This window comes from Rhinopithecus bieti, unplaced genomic scaffold (assembly GCF_001698545.2).
Source record: "Rhinopithecus bieti isolate Rb0 unplaced genomic scaffold, ASM169854v2 scaffold_1918, whole genome shotgun sequence".
NCBI lineage: Eukaryota > Metazoa > Chordata > Mammalia > Primates > Cercopithecidae > Rhinopithecus > Rhinopithecus bieti.
Genome location: NW_016803680.1, coordinates 1,938,551 through 1,953,478, shown reverse-complemented (window position 1 = coordinate 1,953,478; position 14,928 = coordinate 1,938,551). Strand labels below are relative to the sequence as shown.

Genomic DNA, 14,928 nt, shown 5'->3' with positions numbered 1-14,928 from the left:
AATTTATAGACTCAATGCCATCCCCATTAAGCTACCAATGACTTTCCTCACAGAATTGGATAAAACTACTTTAAAGTTCATATGGAACTGAAAAAAAAGCCTGCATTGCCAAGACAATCCTAAGCCAAAAGAACAAAACTGGAGGCATCACGCTACCTGACTTCAAACTATACTACAAGGCTACAGTAACCAAAACAGCATGGTACTAGTACCAAAACAGGGATATAGACCAATGGAACAGAACAGAACCCTCAGAAATAATACCACACATCTACAACCATCTGATCTTTGACAAACCTGATAAAAACAAGAAATGGGGAAAGGATTCCCTATTTAATAAATGGTGCTGGGAAAACTGGCTAGCCATATGTAGAATCCCTTCCTTATACCTTATACAAAAATTAATTCAAGATGGATTAGAGACTTAAATGTTAGACCTAAAACCATAAAAACCCTAGAAGAAAACCTAAGCAATACCATTCAGGACATAGGCATGGGCAAGGACTTCATGTTTAAAATACCAAAAGAAATGGCAAAAAAAAGCCAAAATAGACAAATGGGATCTAATTAAACTAAAGACACGTGCACATGTATGTTGATTGCGGCTCTCTTCACAATAGCAAAGACTTGGAACCAACTCAAATGTCCATCAATGATAGACTGGATAAAGAAAGTGTGGGACATAAACACCATCGAATACTATGCAGCCATACAAAAGGATGAGTTCATGTCGTTTGCAGGGACATGGATGAAGCTGGAAACCATCATTCTGAGCAAACTATCACAAGAACAGAAAACCAAACACCACCTGTTCTCACTCATAGGTGGGAACTGAACAATCAGATAACTTAGACACAGGGCGGGGAACATCACACACCAGCGCCTGTCGTGGGGTTGGGGGAGTGGGGAGTGATAGCATTAGGAGAAATATCTAATGTAAATGACGAATTGATGGGTGCAGCAAACCAACATGGCACATGTTTACCTATGTATCAAACCTGCACATTGTTCACATGTATGCTAGAGCTTAAAGTATAATTTAAAAAAAAGAAAAAAAAAAGGGAAGTTCCATCTTAAAGGGAAATTAAAAAACAGATCTGCCTGGGCAAGGTGGCTCACGCCTGTAATCCCAGCACTTTGGCAGGCTGAGGCAAGCGGATCACCTGAGGCCAGGAGTTCAAGACCAGCCTTGCCAACATGGCAAAATCCCTTCTCTACTAAAAATACCAAAAATTGGCCAGGCATAGTGGTGGGCTCCTGTAATCCTAGCTACTCAGGAGGCTGAGACAGCAGAATCGCTTGAACCTGGGAGGTGGAGGTTGCAGTGAGCCGAGATCGTGCCACTGTACTCCAGCCTGGGCAACAAGAGCAAAACACCCTCTCAAAAGAAAAGAAAAGAAAAAATCCACAAAATTTACTCAAAATCCACATTAAGAGAATCTCTACTATAGAAAACACTAAGAAATTAAGGAATGATACAACTTTATTGTTTCAATATTTGAGGCAATTACGTTTCAATATTTGAGGTGATCAATCAATGAATTTAGCCTAGATTAAACTTAATCTAATTGAAATTTTAAAAGACCGGGGTGTCATTTGTACTCTTCTAAGCCAAAGTAGTCATTTAAAATATCTGTATGTGGAATTGAATACACTAAAGATTTTCTTAGGAGTAACATGTTTGATGTAAGCAGGATGTCAAAGGCTTCAAAAACCTGCAGGGGAAAATGAAATATCATGTGGTTTTATCACTAAGATTTAAATGGCTTGATTGTCACAACTCTTCCTGCAGCAAATCCCCAACTATCTGATTCTCAAAAGCTTCCATCGGGAGCCTCATTATTGCCAACGTAGACGGAATAGCTTGAGAGAACATCAACATCCTCACCAAAGGTAGTATTCCATGCTTCTCAAGTCCCCATTTCTCAACAGGGCTTCCACTCCCTGCCACACTTGTCACCTGGACTCCAACGTATCGCTAGTTCTGAATCTCAAAAAGACGAGCATACAGTCAGTTCCCCAGCTACTTTGCTCCACTCATTTTTTGCACAAAAAAACGATGAAAACAAAGCAAAATAAAAATGTAACACTCAACTCCAAAGATTTAGCCCCCATCCTGGACAAGTGTCTTTTCTGTATGTATGGATCCTGGGTGGAGACCCTTGAGTTTTGAGCCTCCAAAACATCTGCATTTAGGTAAATGTGGTGGTTGGGCACTCGCTTTATATTTGCATAAAAATGAGGCATTCCTATAGTTCTCATAAACAAAGAAACAGGTTTATCCAAAGGGAAGAGGGAAGAATGAGGTCAGATTCTGGTGTTCCTGGGTCAATATTTATTTAGCCTGAGGGGTGATGGTGCATTCACAATATTTATCTCCAAGACATGTACTGTAAGCCCTCACTTATCATCATCAATAGGCTCCTGGAAACTAACTTTAAGTGAAATGATGTATAACGAAACTAACTTTGCCATAATCTAATTGATACAAACAAGAGTTAAGGGCCAGCATCGTGGCTCGAGCACTTGGGAGGTTGAGGCAGGAGGATTGCTTGAGGCCAGGAGTTTGAGGCCAGCCTGACCAACATAGTGACACTCTATTTCTAAAAAAAAAAAAAAAAAAAAATTAGCCCAGGAGTAGTGGCCCACATCTATCATCCCATTTACTTGGGAAGTTGAGGTGGGAGGAACGCTCGAGCCCAGGAGTTTGAGATTACAGTGAGCTGTGATTATACCACTGCACCCCAGCCTGGGTAGCAGAGCAAGACTTTGTCTCTGGGAAAAAAAAAAGAGTTAAGTTTTTATTGCATATTACTGTTTTCTTTTTTCGGGGGGATGGGATTTTGTTCTGTACTCCTAGGCTGGAGTGCCTATGGTATATTTATGATCAGAAAAAACATCACCAAACATCTAAATAAATACCAAAACACTTCTAATATTAAACATTGGAATAAATAATGTGAGCCATATATACATTTAAGACAGATTAACAAACACAAGTAAAATAATCATTTAGCTAGTTATTCCAGTTCAGGGTCGCAGGGGGCCAGAGCCTGTCCCTGCAGCTTAGGACACAAAGTAAGAGCCAACCCTAGACTGGATGAATGCCATCACCAGGCACAGTCACGCACACCCCACATTCACTTAGACTGGGACAATGTCGACATGCCAATTGCCCTAAAGTGCACATCCCAGGCCAAGGCTGGGAACCACCCTTGGAGGACTCAGATTTTTTGCCACTCTCTGCATGTCTGCAAATGACCTCAAAAGTAAAACAGATACTTCGATGCAGGAGGAAACTGGAATGCCCAGAGAAAACCCACACAGATATGGAGAGAACATGCAAGCTCCACACAGACAACAGTCCGGGCTGGGAATCAATTTCTTTTTTCCCATCAAAGTTATAACAAAATGACGTTGGACAAAATGACGTTATTCAAGGGCCTGCTGGATTTGAGGCAGCCACTAGAGGAAAGGATCCGGCCTCCCTGACTGCTTTTTATACCCAGATTTCCATGTTGATCTCTAGTCAGCAACATAATCATTCCCCAAAATCGACGAAATGTTGGTGAGAGTAACAGCTTTCATCATGAGATGAATCAGTCATCTCTCAGCCTCATGTGTGACTCCATATGACCAGCTTATACTTGGCTGCCAATGTTCTTCTAAATCACTCATCAGCTTCAAAGAACCCCAGGGCACAGACCAGGACAAGGCTTGATCTGCGCTTGCCGCTAATCATAGTAACTCATGACTGAGGGTGTGTCCAAGATTTTGGCACCAACCTGAGCCCTTTACTGCATCTCAAACAGGCTGGGGATGGGAGGTATCAAGGATAACCCAATTAGTTTTGAAAAACAGTAAATGTACTGCTTTTCTGGTCCACAATGCTAATAGTTGTGATATATTGTAATACAATTATGGTGTCAGAAAAAAATGTGATTGCCCTTAGGGACTGTCACTGATGATACATTTTGATATAAAACTGCAGATTTTGGCCAGGTGTGGTGCCTCATACCTGTAATCCCAGCACTTTGGGAGGGAGAGGCAGGCGGATCAATTGAAGCCAGGAGTTCGAGACCAGCCTGGTCAACATGGTGAAACTCTGTCTCTACTAAAAATACAAAAAATTAGCTGGGTGTGGTGGCTTATAATCCTAGCTACCTGGGAGGCTGAGGCAGGAGAATCCTTGAACCCGGGAGGCGGAGGTTGCAGTGAGCCAAGATCGCACCACTGCACTCTAGCCTGGGCAACAAGTACAAAACTCCATATTAAAAAAAAAAAAAAAAAAAGATTGCAGATTTATTATTGTGAGGAAAGGGTTAATAGCAAACATAAATCCTATTTTCCCGGACCCAGATGTACCCACTAAGATAGCTATGAGTTTACTCTCTGGCAGCACTGTGCCTAGGTATGTGCTGAGCTAAAAATATAGAATGTTAGCAGTGCCTGGAACCCATTATCAACATTGTTTGCTGCAATACATCTCATCTACAGACTGAACTTGGCTTGAGAAGAAAGTAACTAGGACTTTGCACAAATTCTGGCAAACAAAAGTGGCGGCTTCCCTATAATTACAGGGTCTACACCGTATCGACCTCAGCTCTTGAACTGCATGTGCCCTGTGTACTGGGGGATCGTACAGCTGCACCTGTGCTGTTGGGAGACTTTCATATGAAAGTGCTGATGCTGTACATGTTATGTTCCCATCCTGGACACCATCCATTTTCATTATTCACGGTTATATTCTATAAAGTCATCACAGACACTTGAGTTAGGGAATACTGAATGATTATTCCTAGGGAAAATACAAAATTAGGTTCCTGCAAGCCTGTGGTCACATTTTCATCAACTGATCAATACATAAGCCGTTTTTTGGGGTGCTTCTGTTTAAAGACACCTTATTTAATACATACTGTTGATTCACTAACACTGACCTTATGGCCAGCAGCAGTATAACTCATGCCTGAATTAAGCTTCTCTAACACAGGTACTTTCTCCAAAAGACATAATCAGGGCCAGGCACGGTGGATCACGCCTGTAATCCCAGGACTTTGGGAGGCCAAGGTGGGCAGATCACTTGAGATCAGGAGTTCTAGACCAGCCTGGCCAACTTGGTGAAACCCCATCTCTACTAAAAATATAAAACTGTAGCCAGGCGCGGTGATGTGCGCCTGTAGTTTCAACTACTCAGGAGGCTGAGACAAGAGAATGGCTTGAGCTGGGGGAGGTGGAGGTTGCAGTGAGCCGAGATCATGCCATTGCACTCCAGCATGGGCAACAGAGTAAGAGCCTGTCTCAATAAAGAAATAAATAAATAAATAAAAGTTTTAAAAAATTTAAAAAAGATATAATCATAGCCTTTTTGCACTTAGGAACATGAGACAGTACTTCAGCACTATGCCTGGGGGTGACATTAAACAACAAAATCACCAACATAAAGAATAAAGATGCAAAAAAAAAAAAAAAGGCACCAACTATATCAAGTCAAGAATACTTGTTAGTAGTATGAGAGTTGAAACAAGGTGGACAGGGTGTCATCTTGTTTGACCTGGCCAAGGCTGGGAACCACCCTTGGAGGACTCAAATTTTTTTCCACTCTCTGCATGTCTGCAAATGACCTCAAAAGTGAAACGTGAATGGTTACTGATTTTGAGTTACACATAAATTTTAGTGAGTCACTGAATTCACAAATTCAGAATCCACAAATAATGACAGTCAATTCTACTTTCTCAAGATAGTTTAATCTGGCGGTATATTTGGACTGCCAAATACTTAATATTTAAAGTATATTTGGACTGCCATCCAAACCTGAGAACACTGTTGGTGGCTATGAAATCATGCTAAGGGGTCATAATCATCACTTTTGGTAAAACTGCAAAATACCAGGTGCAAAGCACCTGATCTAATAATCTCCCTTTCTCGGGGGGTAGGCAAAGCTGGCACATACATTTCAAAGCTGAAAGTAGCTTCTTGGGGCCTGGAATCAGGGGGGCACCTACACGGTTGGTCAGGAGCAGGAGGAGACAAGGGCCTCAGAGAATTCAAATCATCAAAGCTGGTAAAACTAAGTCCACTCTTAAGAAAAAATAAAGTAGGCTGGGTGCGGTGGCTCACACCTGTAATCCCAACAGTTTGGGAGGCCAAGGCGGGCGGATCACCTGAGATCAGGAGTTTGAGACCAGCCTGACCAACATGGATAAACCCCATCTCTACTAAAAATAGAAAATTAGCTGCATGTGGTGGCACATGCCTGTAATTCCAGCTACTCAAGAGGCTGAGGCAGAAGAATTACTTGAAACCGGGAGGTGGAAGTTGGGGTGAGCTGAGATTACACCATTGCACTCCAGCCTGGGCAACAAGAGTGAAACTCCATCTCAAAAAAAAAGAACAAAAGAAAGAAAGAAAAAGGGACATAGCTGGAAATAGAACGTAACATCAAAATTTAAGAGCTAGATGCTGGAAATGGAATATAACATCAAAAGTTAAAAGTGGCCAGATGCAATAGCTCATACCTGTACTCCCAGCACTTTGGGAGGCAGAGGCGGGTGGATCATTTGAGGTCAGGAGTTCAAGACCAACCTGACCAACATGGTGAAAACCCGTCTCTAACAAAAATACAAAAAAATTAGCCAGATGTGGTAGCAGGTGCCTGTAGTCCCAGACACTCAGGAGGCTGAGGCAGGAGAATTGCTTGAACTCGGGGAGTGGAGGTTGCCAAGTGAGCCGAGATTGTGTCACTGAAGTCTAGCCTGGGTGACACTCCACTCCTCCATCTCAGGGGAAAAAAAAGAAAAGGTGAAAAGGTTAAAAGTTAGGTGGAAGTGAAATAAAAGGGAAGAATCACAAAGAATAAACCCAGAATGCTCTTGAGTTCCAATAAAGCTGAAATATTTGCAGTTGTCCTTTATGACTAGGCAGGCTTAAAACCACAAGATCCAGGTGGTAAGATTAAGATTAGAGAGGAAACACAGGGCTGATTTCCTTGGACCAGGTAGTTAAAGGCAGAAAGTTTGGTTATTTCTATTGCCTTGAATGAATCCAAGAAGCAGTAATCCAAATTTCAAATGGACAGGTTTACAGAGATAGACATGGTTTCCTGTTCAAAATGTTTCCTCTACTGTTCATTTTGTTTCATATTTTGTATCATTATTTGTGAAATAGAAGACACATTGGAAGTATTGCTAGATGCTACAGCTTTTCCAAATAGTCACTGGTAGGCTGGCCTTATGGTGATACTCAGCATAGAGGCTGGCAGAGCAGAAAGCTGTGTTTCCTATAATCATAATAAATCCAGTCTTTTTTTTTTAGACAGAGTCTCACTCTGCCACCCAGTCTGGATCACAGTGGCATGATCTTGGCTCACTGCAACTTCCACCTCCCAGGTTCAAGCGATTCTCCTGCCCCAGCCTCCTGAGTAGCTGGACTACAGGTGCCCACCACCACGTCCAGCTAATTTTTGTGTTGTTAGTAGAAATGCGGTCTCACCATGCTGAACAGGCTGTTCTCAATCTCCTGACCTCATGATCCACCCGCCTCGGCCTCCCAAATTGCTGGGATTACAGGCATGAGCCACTGTGCCTGCCCAATAAATCTAGTCTTTACTGAGCACTTACTATGTGCAGAGAACTGGTCTAAATACTTCACATATACACAACTACCCTATAAATAAGACACTATGATTATTTTCATTTTCCAAGTGAGGAAATATACTGTCTATTTTGGTTTGTCCTAGACCCCCTAGAGTAGGGGTCCACAACCCCCAGGCCATGGACTGGAACCACATCACACGGCAGGAGGTGAGCAGCTGGTGAGCGAACGAAGCTTCATCTGTATTTACAGATGTTCCTTGTCACTTGTATTGCCAACTGAGCTTTGCCTCCTGTCAGATCAGCAGAGGCATTTGATTCTCATGAAAGCGCAAACCCTATTGTGAACTGCGCATATGAGGGATCTAGGCTGCGTGCTCCTTATGAGAATCTAACGCCTGATGATCTGCCACTGTCTCCCATCACCCCCAGATAGGACTGTCTAGTTTCAGGAAAACAAGTTCAGGGCTCCTGCTGATTCTACATTATGGTGAGTTGTATAATTATTTCATTATATATTACTATGTAATAAGAGAAATAAAGTACACAATAAATGTGATGTGTTTGCATCATCCTGAAACCATCCCCCCACCACTGGTCTGTGGAAAAACTGTCTTCTATGCAACCAGTCCTTGGTGCCAAAAAGGTTGGGGACCATTGTCCTAGAGAAACTGCTGTAGAGAGATACTGATGTGTGGAGCTGGTGGTGCACTGGTCATATGATGTGTAGCTTCAGAGGTCTTTGATCAAGAGCCATTTTACATTCCCATCACTTGACATCTGAAATCATTGTTTTCCTAACTTGGTTTCCTTTCTAGTTTAGATTCCAGGACCCATCTCTTCAATAACTCTTGCAGTTCTTCAATTCGTTTGTCTCTCCCACCTTCAATCCTAGTGACCTGGCCAAAACAAAACAAACAAAAAACCCAACCCTAAAAGAATCTAACTTTCAACTTTTTTCATTCCAACATATACCCAACTTGCTTAGCCCCAATAAGGAGAGCATTAAACACACACAAACATGTAACCATGTCCTGAAAGCCTAGACTGGGGATAGCTGTTCTTTCCATCATGGTCATGCATAAGAAAGCAAATGCCGCAGCCTGGGATGATGACGATGATGATAGGATGATGGGGTACAGCTGAACCCCAGCTGAAACTCCAGACACCTGAGCAGCTCTTCTCCTTACCCCTCCAGTAGTTACACGAGTTCTGCTTCTCCTGGTATAGGAGGTTCCATTTTCTTTCTTCCTTTCATTGTTCCTGGGCTCCTCAGATACCTAAACTATTTTCCCGGGTATTCATCTTTCTCTCTCTCTTTTTTTTTTTGAGATGGAGTCTCACTCTGTCACCCAGACTAGAGTGCAGTGGTGCGATCTTGGCTCACTGCAACCTCCGCCTCCTGGGTTCAAGTGATTCTCCTGCCTCAGTCTCCTGAGTAGCTGGGACTACAGGCAACTGCCACCACACCTGGATAATTTTGGTATTTTTAGTAGAGACGGGGTTTCACCATGTTGGCCAGGATGGTCTCGATCTCCCGACCTTGTGAACTCCCTCCTCTGCCTCCCAAAGTGCTGGGATTACAGATGTGAACCACTGGGTCCGGCCTGGGTATTCATCTTTGACTGTCAGCTGCCTTAATTAACCATGTGTACCCAGAAAGAGGGGCGAAAGCCTGGGTATGAACTTCTAGTCTTCCAAGTGAGAACAGGCAGGTAGATGACAGTGGCTGGAGGGCTAAAATGCTGAGCAGTGATTTCAGTAGCTGCACCAGGCTGGGGAGACAGGATGGAGCTCAAGCCCCACAAGGTAAGGAGCCTTCTTGAACCCCCGACTTTCATTTGAGTCATGGAATGGTCATGTCCTAGGAGTAAGGATCAATCACACACTAGTACCAGGGTTATGCCCAGAAGTAAAGAGAAAACAGAAATAGGGCAGTCTTTAGTGAAGCTAAAACTAGCCTTCAGTGGGGGCAGGGGGAGCTACCAGTACAATAATGATCCAAAAGAAAATTTAACCTTCTTTGGATAAAGAAATATCCCCAAAAGCCTTCAAAAGTTTTCATCTGCAACATCTTGGATTTGATAAAAATATACAAGGCATGTTACAAAATAGAACTCAATCACATAAAAGAAAAAAAGAAAGATAAACAAGTGATCCAGATACCAGAACTTCCTGGCAGAGATTTTAAAGTAACTACAGTTGATATGGTTAATAAACTTAAAAATGGTACATTTTCCAAGAGACCTGGAACCTATTCAAAATAGAGATAAATGGAAATTCTGGAACTGAAAATATTGTTTTAAAATGATTCAATGGAAAGATCACATGAACTTTAATTCAAAATAAATAAGCAAAAAGAAAAATAGCTAAATCTCAGTTGGAAATTTTAATATCTTAAAAATATATAAATTTGAATATATAGAGGCCGGGTGCGGTGATTCATACCTATAATCCCAGCACTTTGGGAGGCAGAGGCGGGAGATCACAAGGTCAGGAGATGGAGACCATCCTGGCCAACATGGTGAAACCCCATCTCTACTAAAAATACAAAAAATTAGCCAGGCGTGGTGGCGGGTGCCTGTAGTACCAGCTACTCAGGAGGCTGAGGCAGGGGAACTGCTCAAACCTGGGAGGTGGGAGGTTGCAGTGAGCCGAGATTGTGCCACTGCACTCCAGCCTGGTGACAGAGTGAGACTCCGTCTCAAAAAAAAAAAAAAAAAAAAAAAAAAAAAAAAAATTAATATATGCAGTATATAACTTATTTAATCCTAATAATACCTGATTGGAAATTTAATACTTCTTTCAATGACGGATATAATAAGCAGACAAAAAAAAAAAGAATACAGATGACTTGAAAAGCATGACACTTAGCCAGCTTTGCCTAGGTGGCATTTACAGAACACCAGAAGCAAAACCTACAGCACACAGTTTTTACAAATGCACAGAAAACATTTGTCAAAATATACCATGTACTAGTCAATAAACAATTCTCAAAATGTCAAAGAACTGGAATCGAGTATACTCTCTGATGAAAGGAAATTAAAACAGAAATCAACAACAGAAAGATAACAAGAAGCCCCCAGTGTTTGGAAGTTCAGTAACACATTTCTAAAAATTTTAAAATTCCATGCATCAAAGAAGACATCAGAGTAGAAATCAGAAAATATTTTGAGTAACCCAAACAGACTGTTGGAGTAACCCATGATAGACTCTAAATTTGTTGGGATATTTTTGTTGTAGAATTTTAAAATTACTGGGAACTTCGTATTCTTTTGTTTCAGTCTTTATTTTAAAATAAGAATGCTTTGATAAAAAAGCAAACAACAAAAAAGAATGCTTTGAGATGGCATCTACTCTCAAGGACTCTCATATCTCTTAAAAGACAAAAAATGATGGAAAAGTTGCATGAGTGTGTGTGTGTGCGCCCATGCACACACATGTGTAGAGAGAGGTATGCTAGGAAGATGCCCACAAACTTCTTCTTCTTCTTCTTCTTCTTTTTTTTTTTTTGAGACAGAGTTTCGCTCTGTCACCCAGGCTGGAGTGCAGTGGCACAATTTTGCCTCACCACAACCTCCTCCTCCTGGATTCAAGCGATTCTCATGCCTCAGCCTCCCGAGCAGCTGGGACTACAGGTGCACACCACCACGCCTGGCTAATTTTTATATTTTTAGTAGAGATGGAGTTTCACCATGTTGGCCAGGCTGGTCTCAAACTCCTGACCTCAGGTGATCTGCCCGCCTTGGCCTCCCAAAATGCTGCGATTACAGGTGTGAGCTACTGTGCCTGGACAGCCCAAACTTCTGACAGTATTTACCTCTGAGAGAAAGAGATAAGAAACTGATCTGGGAATATGAAGGTAAGTGAGGGATTGAAGGCTTTTAAAATAATTCTACACAGCTTGAGTGTTTTCTAAAGCCTTCCTATGTTACTCACACCACATTTTAATACAAAACATTGTTTTAAATAACTGACCACTGATCTGTGGCACAAAATCACACACCCCTGGAGGTATACTTACCCAGGTTCAAGAAGCACAACCAGATAGAAAAAAACAGTATCACAAAACTGGATAACAACTTAGAATCATCATCATAATTGGTCATCTCATTTCGAAATATTACTATTTGTTCTGGGCTCTACAAACAAAATATTTTCTGGAAATTTAACTTTCAAGTGTAACGAAGTCCATAATATTTACACTTAGTATGAGGATTCCAATGGTGTTTTACTTGGGAGGTTAAGAACCAGTTAATAAGGTTGTAAGTATGTCTTCACTAAATCAACTTAGTAATTCTGTGTGTTTTTTCAGAAAACGTGAAGTTCTAACCTTTCATTTGGGGGTTTAAATCCATTTTCACCCTTTCGATAATACCCTGAACCACAGTACTTCTGGAAGGCACATAAGCCAATTCCAAAGGGAAAGCAGAAGCTAAGGAAGCTGTGATGTAGAAAGGCACTTCATCGACAGGCTGAGCAGCGAAATCAAAAGGTCCGTTCTTCTTTATAACAATAACAGAGCGTACTGCCAAAAGTGCGGCACTAAACAGAAATGTGAGGACCATTTCCACAACTAAAGCAATACATCGCCGTCTCTAGAAGAAGAAAAAAGATTGTGTTAATTGCCCTAAAGTTCATTTTTGAATTTTTTTTTAATTTTTAATTTTCGTGGGTACATAGCAGGTATATGTATTTATGGGTTACATGAGATATTTTGATACAGGCACACAATGCATAATAATCACATCAAGGTAAATTGGGTATCCATTCCCTCAAGCATTTATCCCTTATGTTACAAACAATCCAATTACACTCTTTTAGATAGTTTTAAATGTACGATCAAATTATTTTTGACTCTAGTCATTCTGTTGTGCTAGCAAATACTATGTCTTATCCATGCTTTCTATTTTTTTGTACCCATTAAGCATCTCCACTTCCCCCTTACCTACCCCAAGTTACCCCTTCCCGGCCTCTGTTAACCATCCTTCTACTGTCCATCTCCATGAGTTCAATTGTTTTAATTTTTAGTTTCTACCAATAAGTGAGAACATGCAAAGTTTGTCTTTCTGTGCCTGGCTTATTTCACTTTACATAATGACCTCCAGTTCCATCTATATTGTTGCAAATGAGAGGATCTCATTCTTTTTCATGGCTGAATAGTCCTATATTGTGTATAATTCTTTCATATTAAGATAAAAGATACTTCATAAAAGAATATATAGGTTGCCAAAAACACAGCGTCACTCTATAATAGCAGCAGTTTCCTGGACTGTCTTTTTTCTGCTTTCTACATAACAGCCTGCTATTATCTCTCTCTGTGAGAACTCTATATTTGGCAGAGATAACCCAGCCTTCGTACTGAAAAAAGTAAAACAATAAAAATTGAAATTCAATGATCAAGCTGTCAGAATTTCCCCCTGTGGCCTCTGAGCTGTTGTAATAACCCTATAGGTAGTTCAACTTACCTTTAAAATAAAATTCTTCCAGAGAAGAACCATAAATTTTTTGGCCTCTGAGAAATCCATTCTTCTAAAAAGAGAGGAAGTTCAACTCTATGGAGGGAGTAAAGATTTTTAAAAATAAAAGATTATCTAATGATGTGTAAATTTTAGACAAGTAAATTACTTAAACTACTTAATTTTATAATCAAGCTTTAAAGACAAGAAATATTTAATAAAGATTTAAAATAGGAAATATAAGGATTTAAAGTATTTGAGAAATTGTTTATCCCTATATATTTTTTTGAGACAGAATCTCCGTCTGTCACCCAGGCTGGACTGCAGTGGTGCAATCTCAGCTCACTGCAACCTCTTCCTCCCACAAGTGATTCTTCTGCCTCAGCCTCCTGAATAGCTGGGATTACAACCTGCCACCATGCCTAGCTAACTGTTGTATTTTTGGTAGAGATGGGGTTTCACCATGTTGGCCAGGCTGGTCTCGAACTGCTGACCTCAAGTGATCCGCCCGCCTCAGCCTCCCAACCTACATTTTTAATTTAGTCAACATCTATGGAGCTTCTAATATGGATAAAATGCCAACCACAAAACAAAGATCAATAAGTTGTTCATGCAAGTTTCCAGATAAATTTTGCCAGTAGTTTTCCCAATCCCCATGGAAATACTAATTTAAAAACAACAAAAAACAAGTAAGTCACCACCAATGGCAAAGCAACAAAACAGTATATAAAATCACAGCACAACTCTAAGCCCAAAATGCTATTCAATAATCTGTCAGATTGGAAGTAACTACCACTAATAGTATTGCTAAGGGAACAGATTTGCAATGAACTGAATGTTTATGTTCCCCTAACTTCTTATGTTAAATCCTAACACCCAAGGTCAAAGTATTTAGAAGTGGGGATTTTGGGGCTGGGCACAGTGGCTCATGCCTGTAATCCCAACACTTTGGGAGGCCAAGGCGGATGGCTCACCTGAGGTCAGGAGTTCAAGACCAGCCTGGTCAACACGGTGAAGCCCTGTCTCTACTAAAAATACAAAACATTAGCCAGGCCTGGTGGCAGGCGCCTGTAATCCCAGCTACTCGGGAGGCTGAGGCAGGAGAATCACTTGAACCAGGGAGGTGGAGGTTGCAGTGTGCTGAGATTGTGCCACTGCACTCCAGCCTGGGCAACAAGAGTGAAACTCTATCTCAAAAAATTAAAGAAATAAATGAAAATAAAAATGAAGTGGGGATTTAGAGAGGTGATTAGAATGGGATGAATTCCCTTATAAAAGAGGCCCCACAGAGATCTCTCATTCCTTCCACCATCTGAGGACACAAAGAAAAGACAAGCCAACCAGGAAAGGGGTCCTCACTAGACATGGAATGTGCTGCCACCTTGATCTTGGACTTCACAGCCATCAGAACTGTGAGCAATAAACTTCTGCTGTTTTTAAGCCACGTAGTCTGTGGTATTTTGCTATAGTATCCCAAATGGTCTAAGAGAAGATTCATTCTTATATTTAATGAATATTTTCTGAATATCTACTACATGTCATGTGAGGTGTAGATATACAATGGGAAGCAAAACAAATAAAATTCATCCCTCATGGTAAGGGTGACATGGAAGTTTCCTTTTAACAACCCAGGATCTGAAGTTAGACTGCCTAGGTTGAAATCGCACCACTACCATGTGGGATTTCACAACTATGTGACCGTGAATATCTGACCTAAATTCTTGGGACTACGAGAAAGAGAGCTGGAATTCAGGACCAGGAATGGAAGGGATTAGATTAGGACTTGACTTTGTAAGTAAGGAGGAACCTAAAGGAGATTGACCTTCCCTGGGACTGCAAATAATCTCAATCCTTTTTTTTTTTTTTTTTTTTTTTTTTTT

At 41.0% G+C, this 14,928-nt stretch overlaps 1 protein-coding gene across 1 annotated transcript in view; it reads right to left on the bottom strand.

The window, feature by feature from the left end:
* LOC108513759 (ATP-binding cassette sub-family A member 3-like) overlaps nt 1-14,928 on the bottom strand; it is a 163,109-nt gene that overhangs the window by 134,306 nt on the left and 13,875 nt on the right. Inside the window, 2 exon segments of the mRNA XM_017849615.1 lie at nt 11,923-12,187; nt 13,058-13,144. Coding sequence (XP_017705104.1) covers nt 11,923-12,187; nt 13,058-13,117 — 325 coding nt within the window. The 5' untranslated portion in view covers nt 13,118-13,144.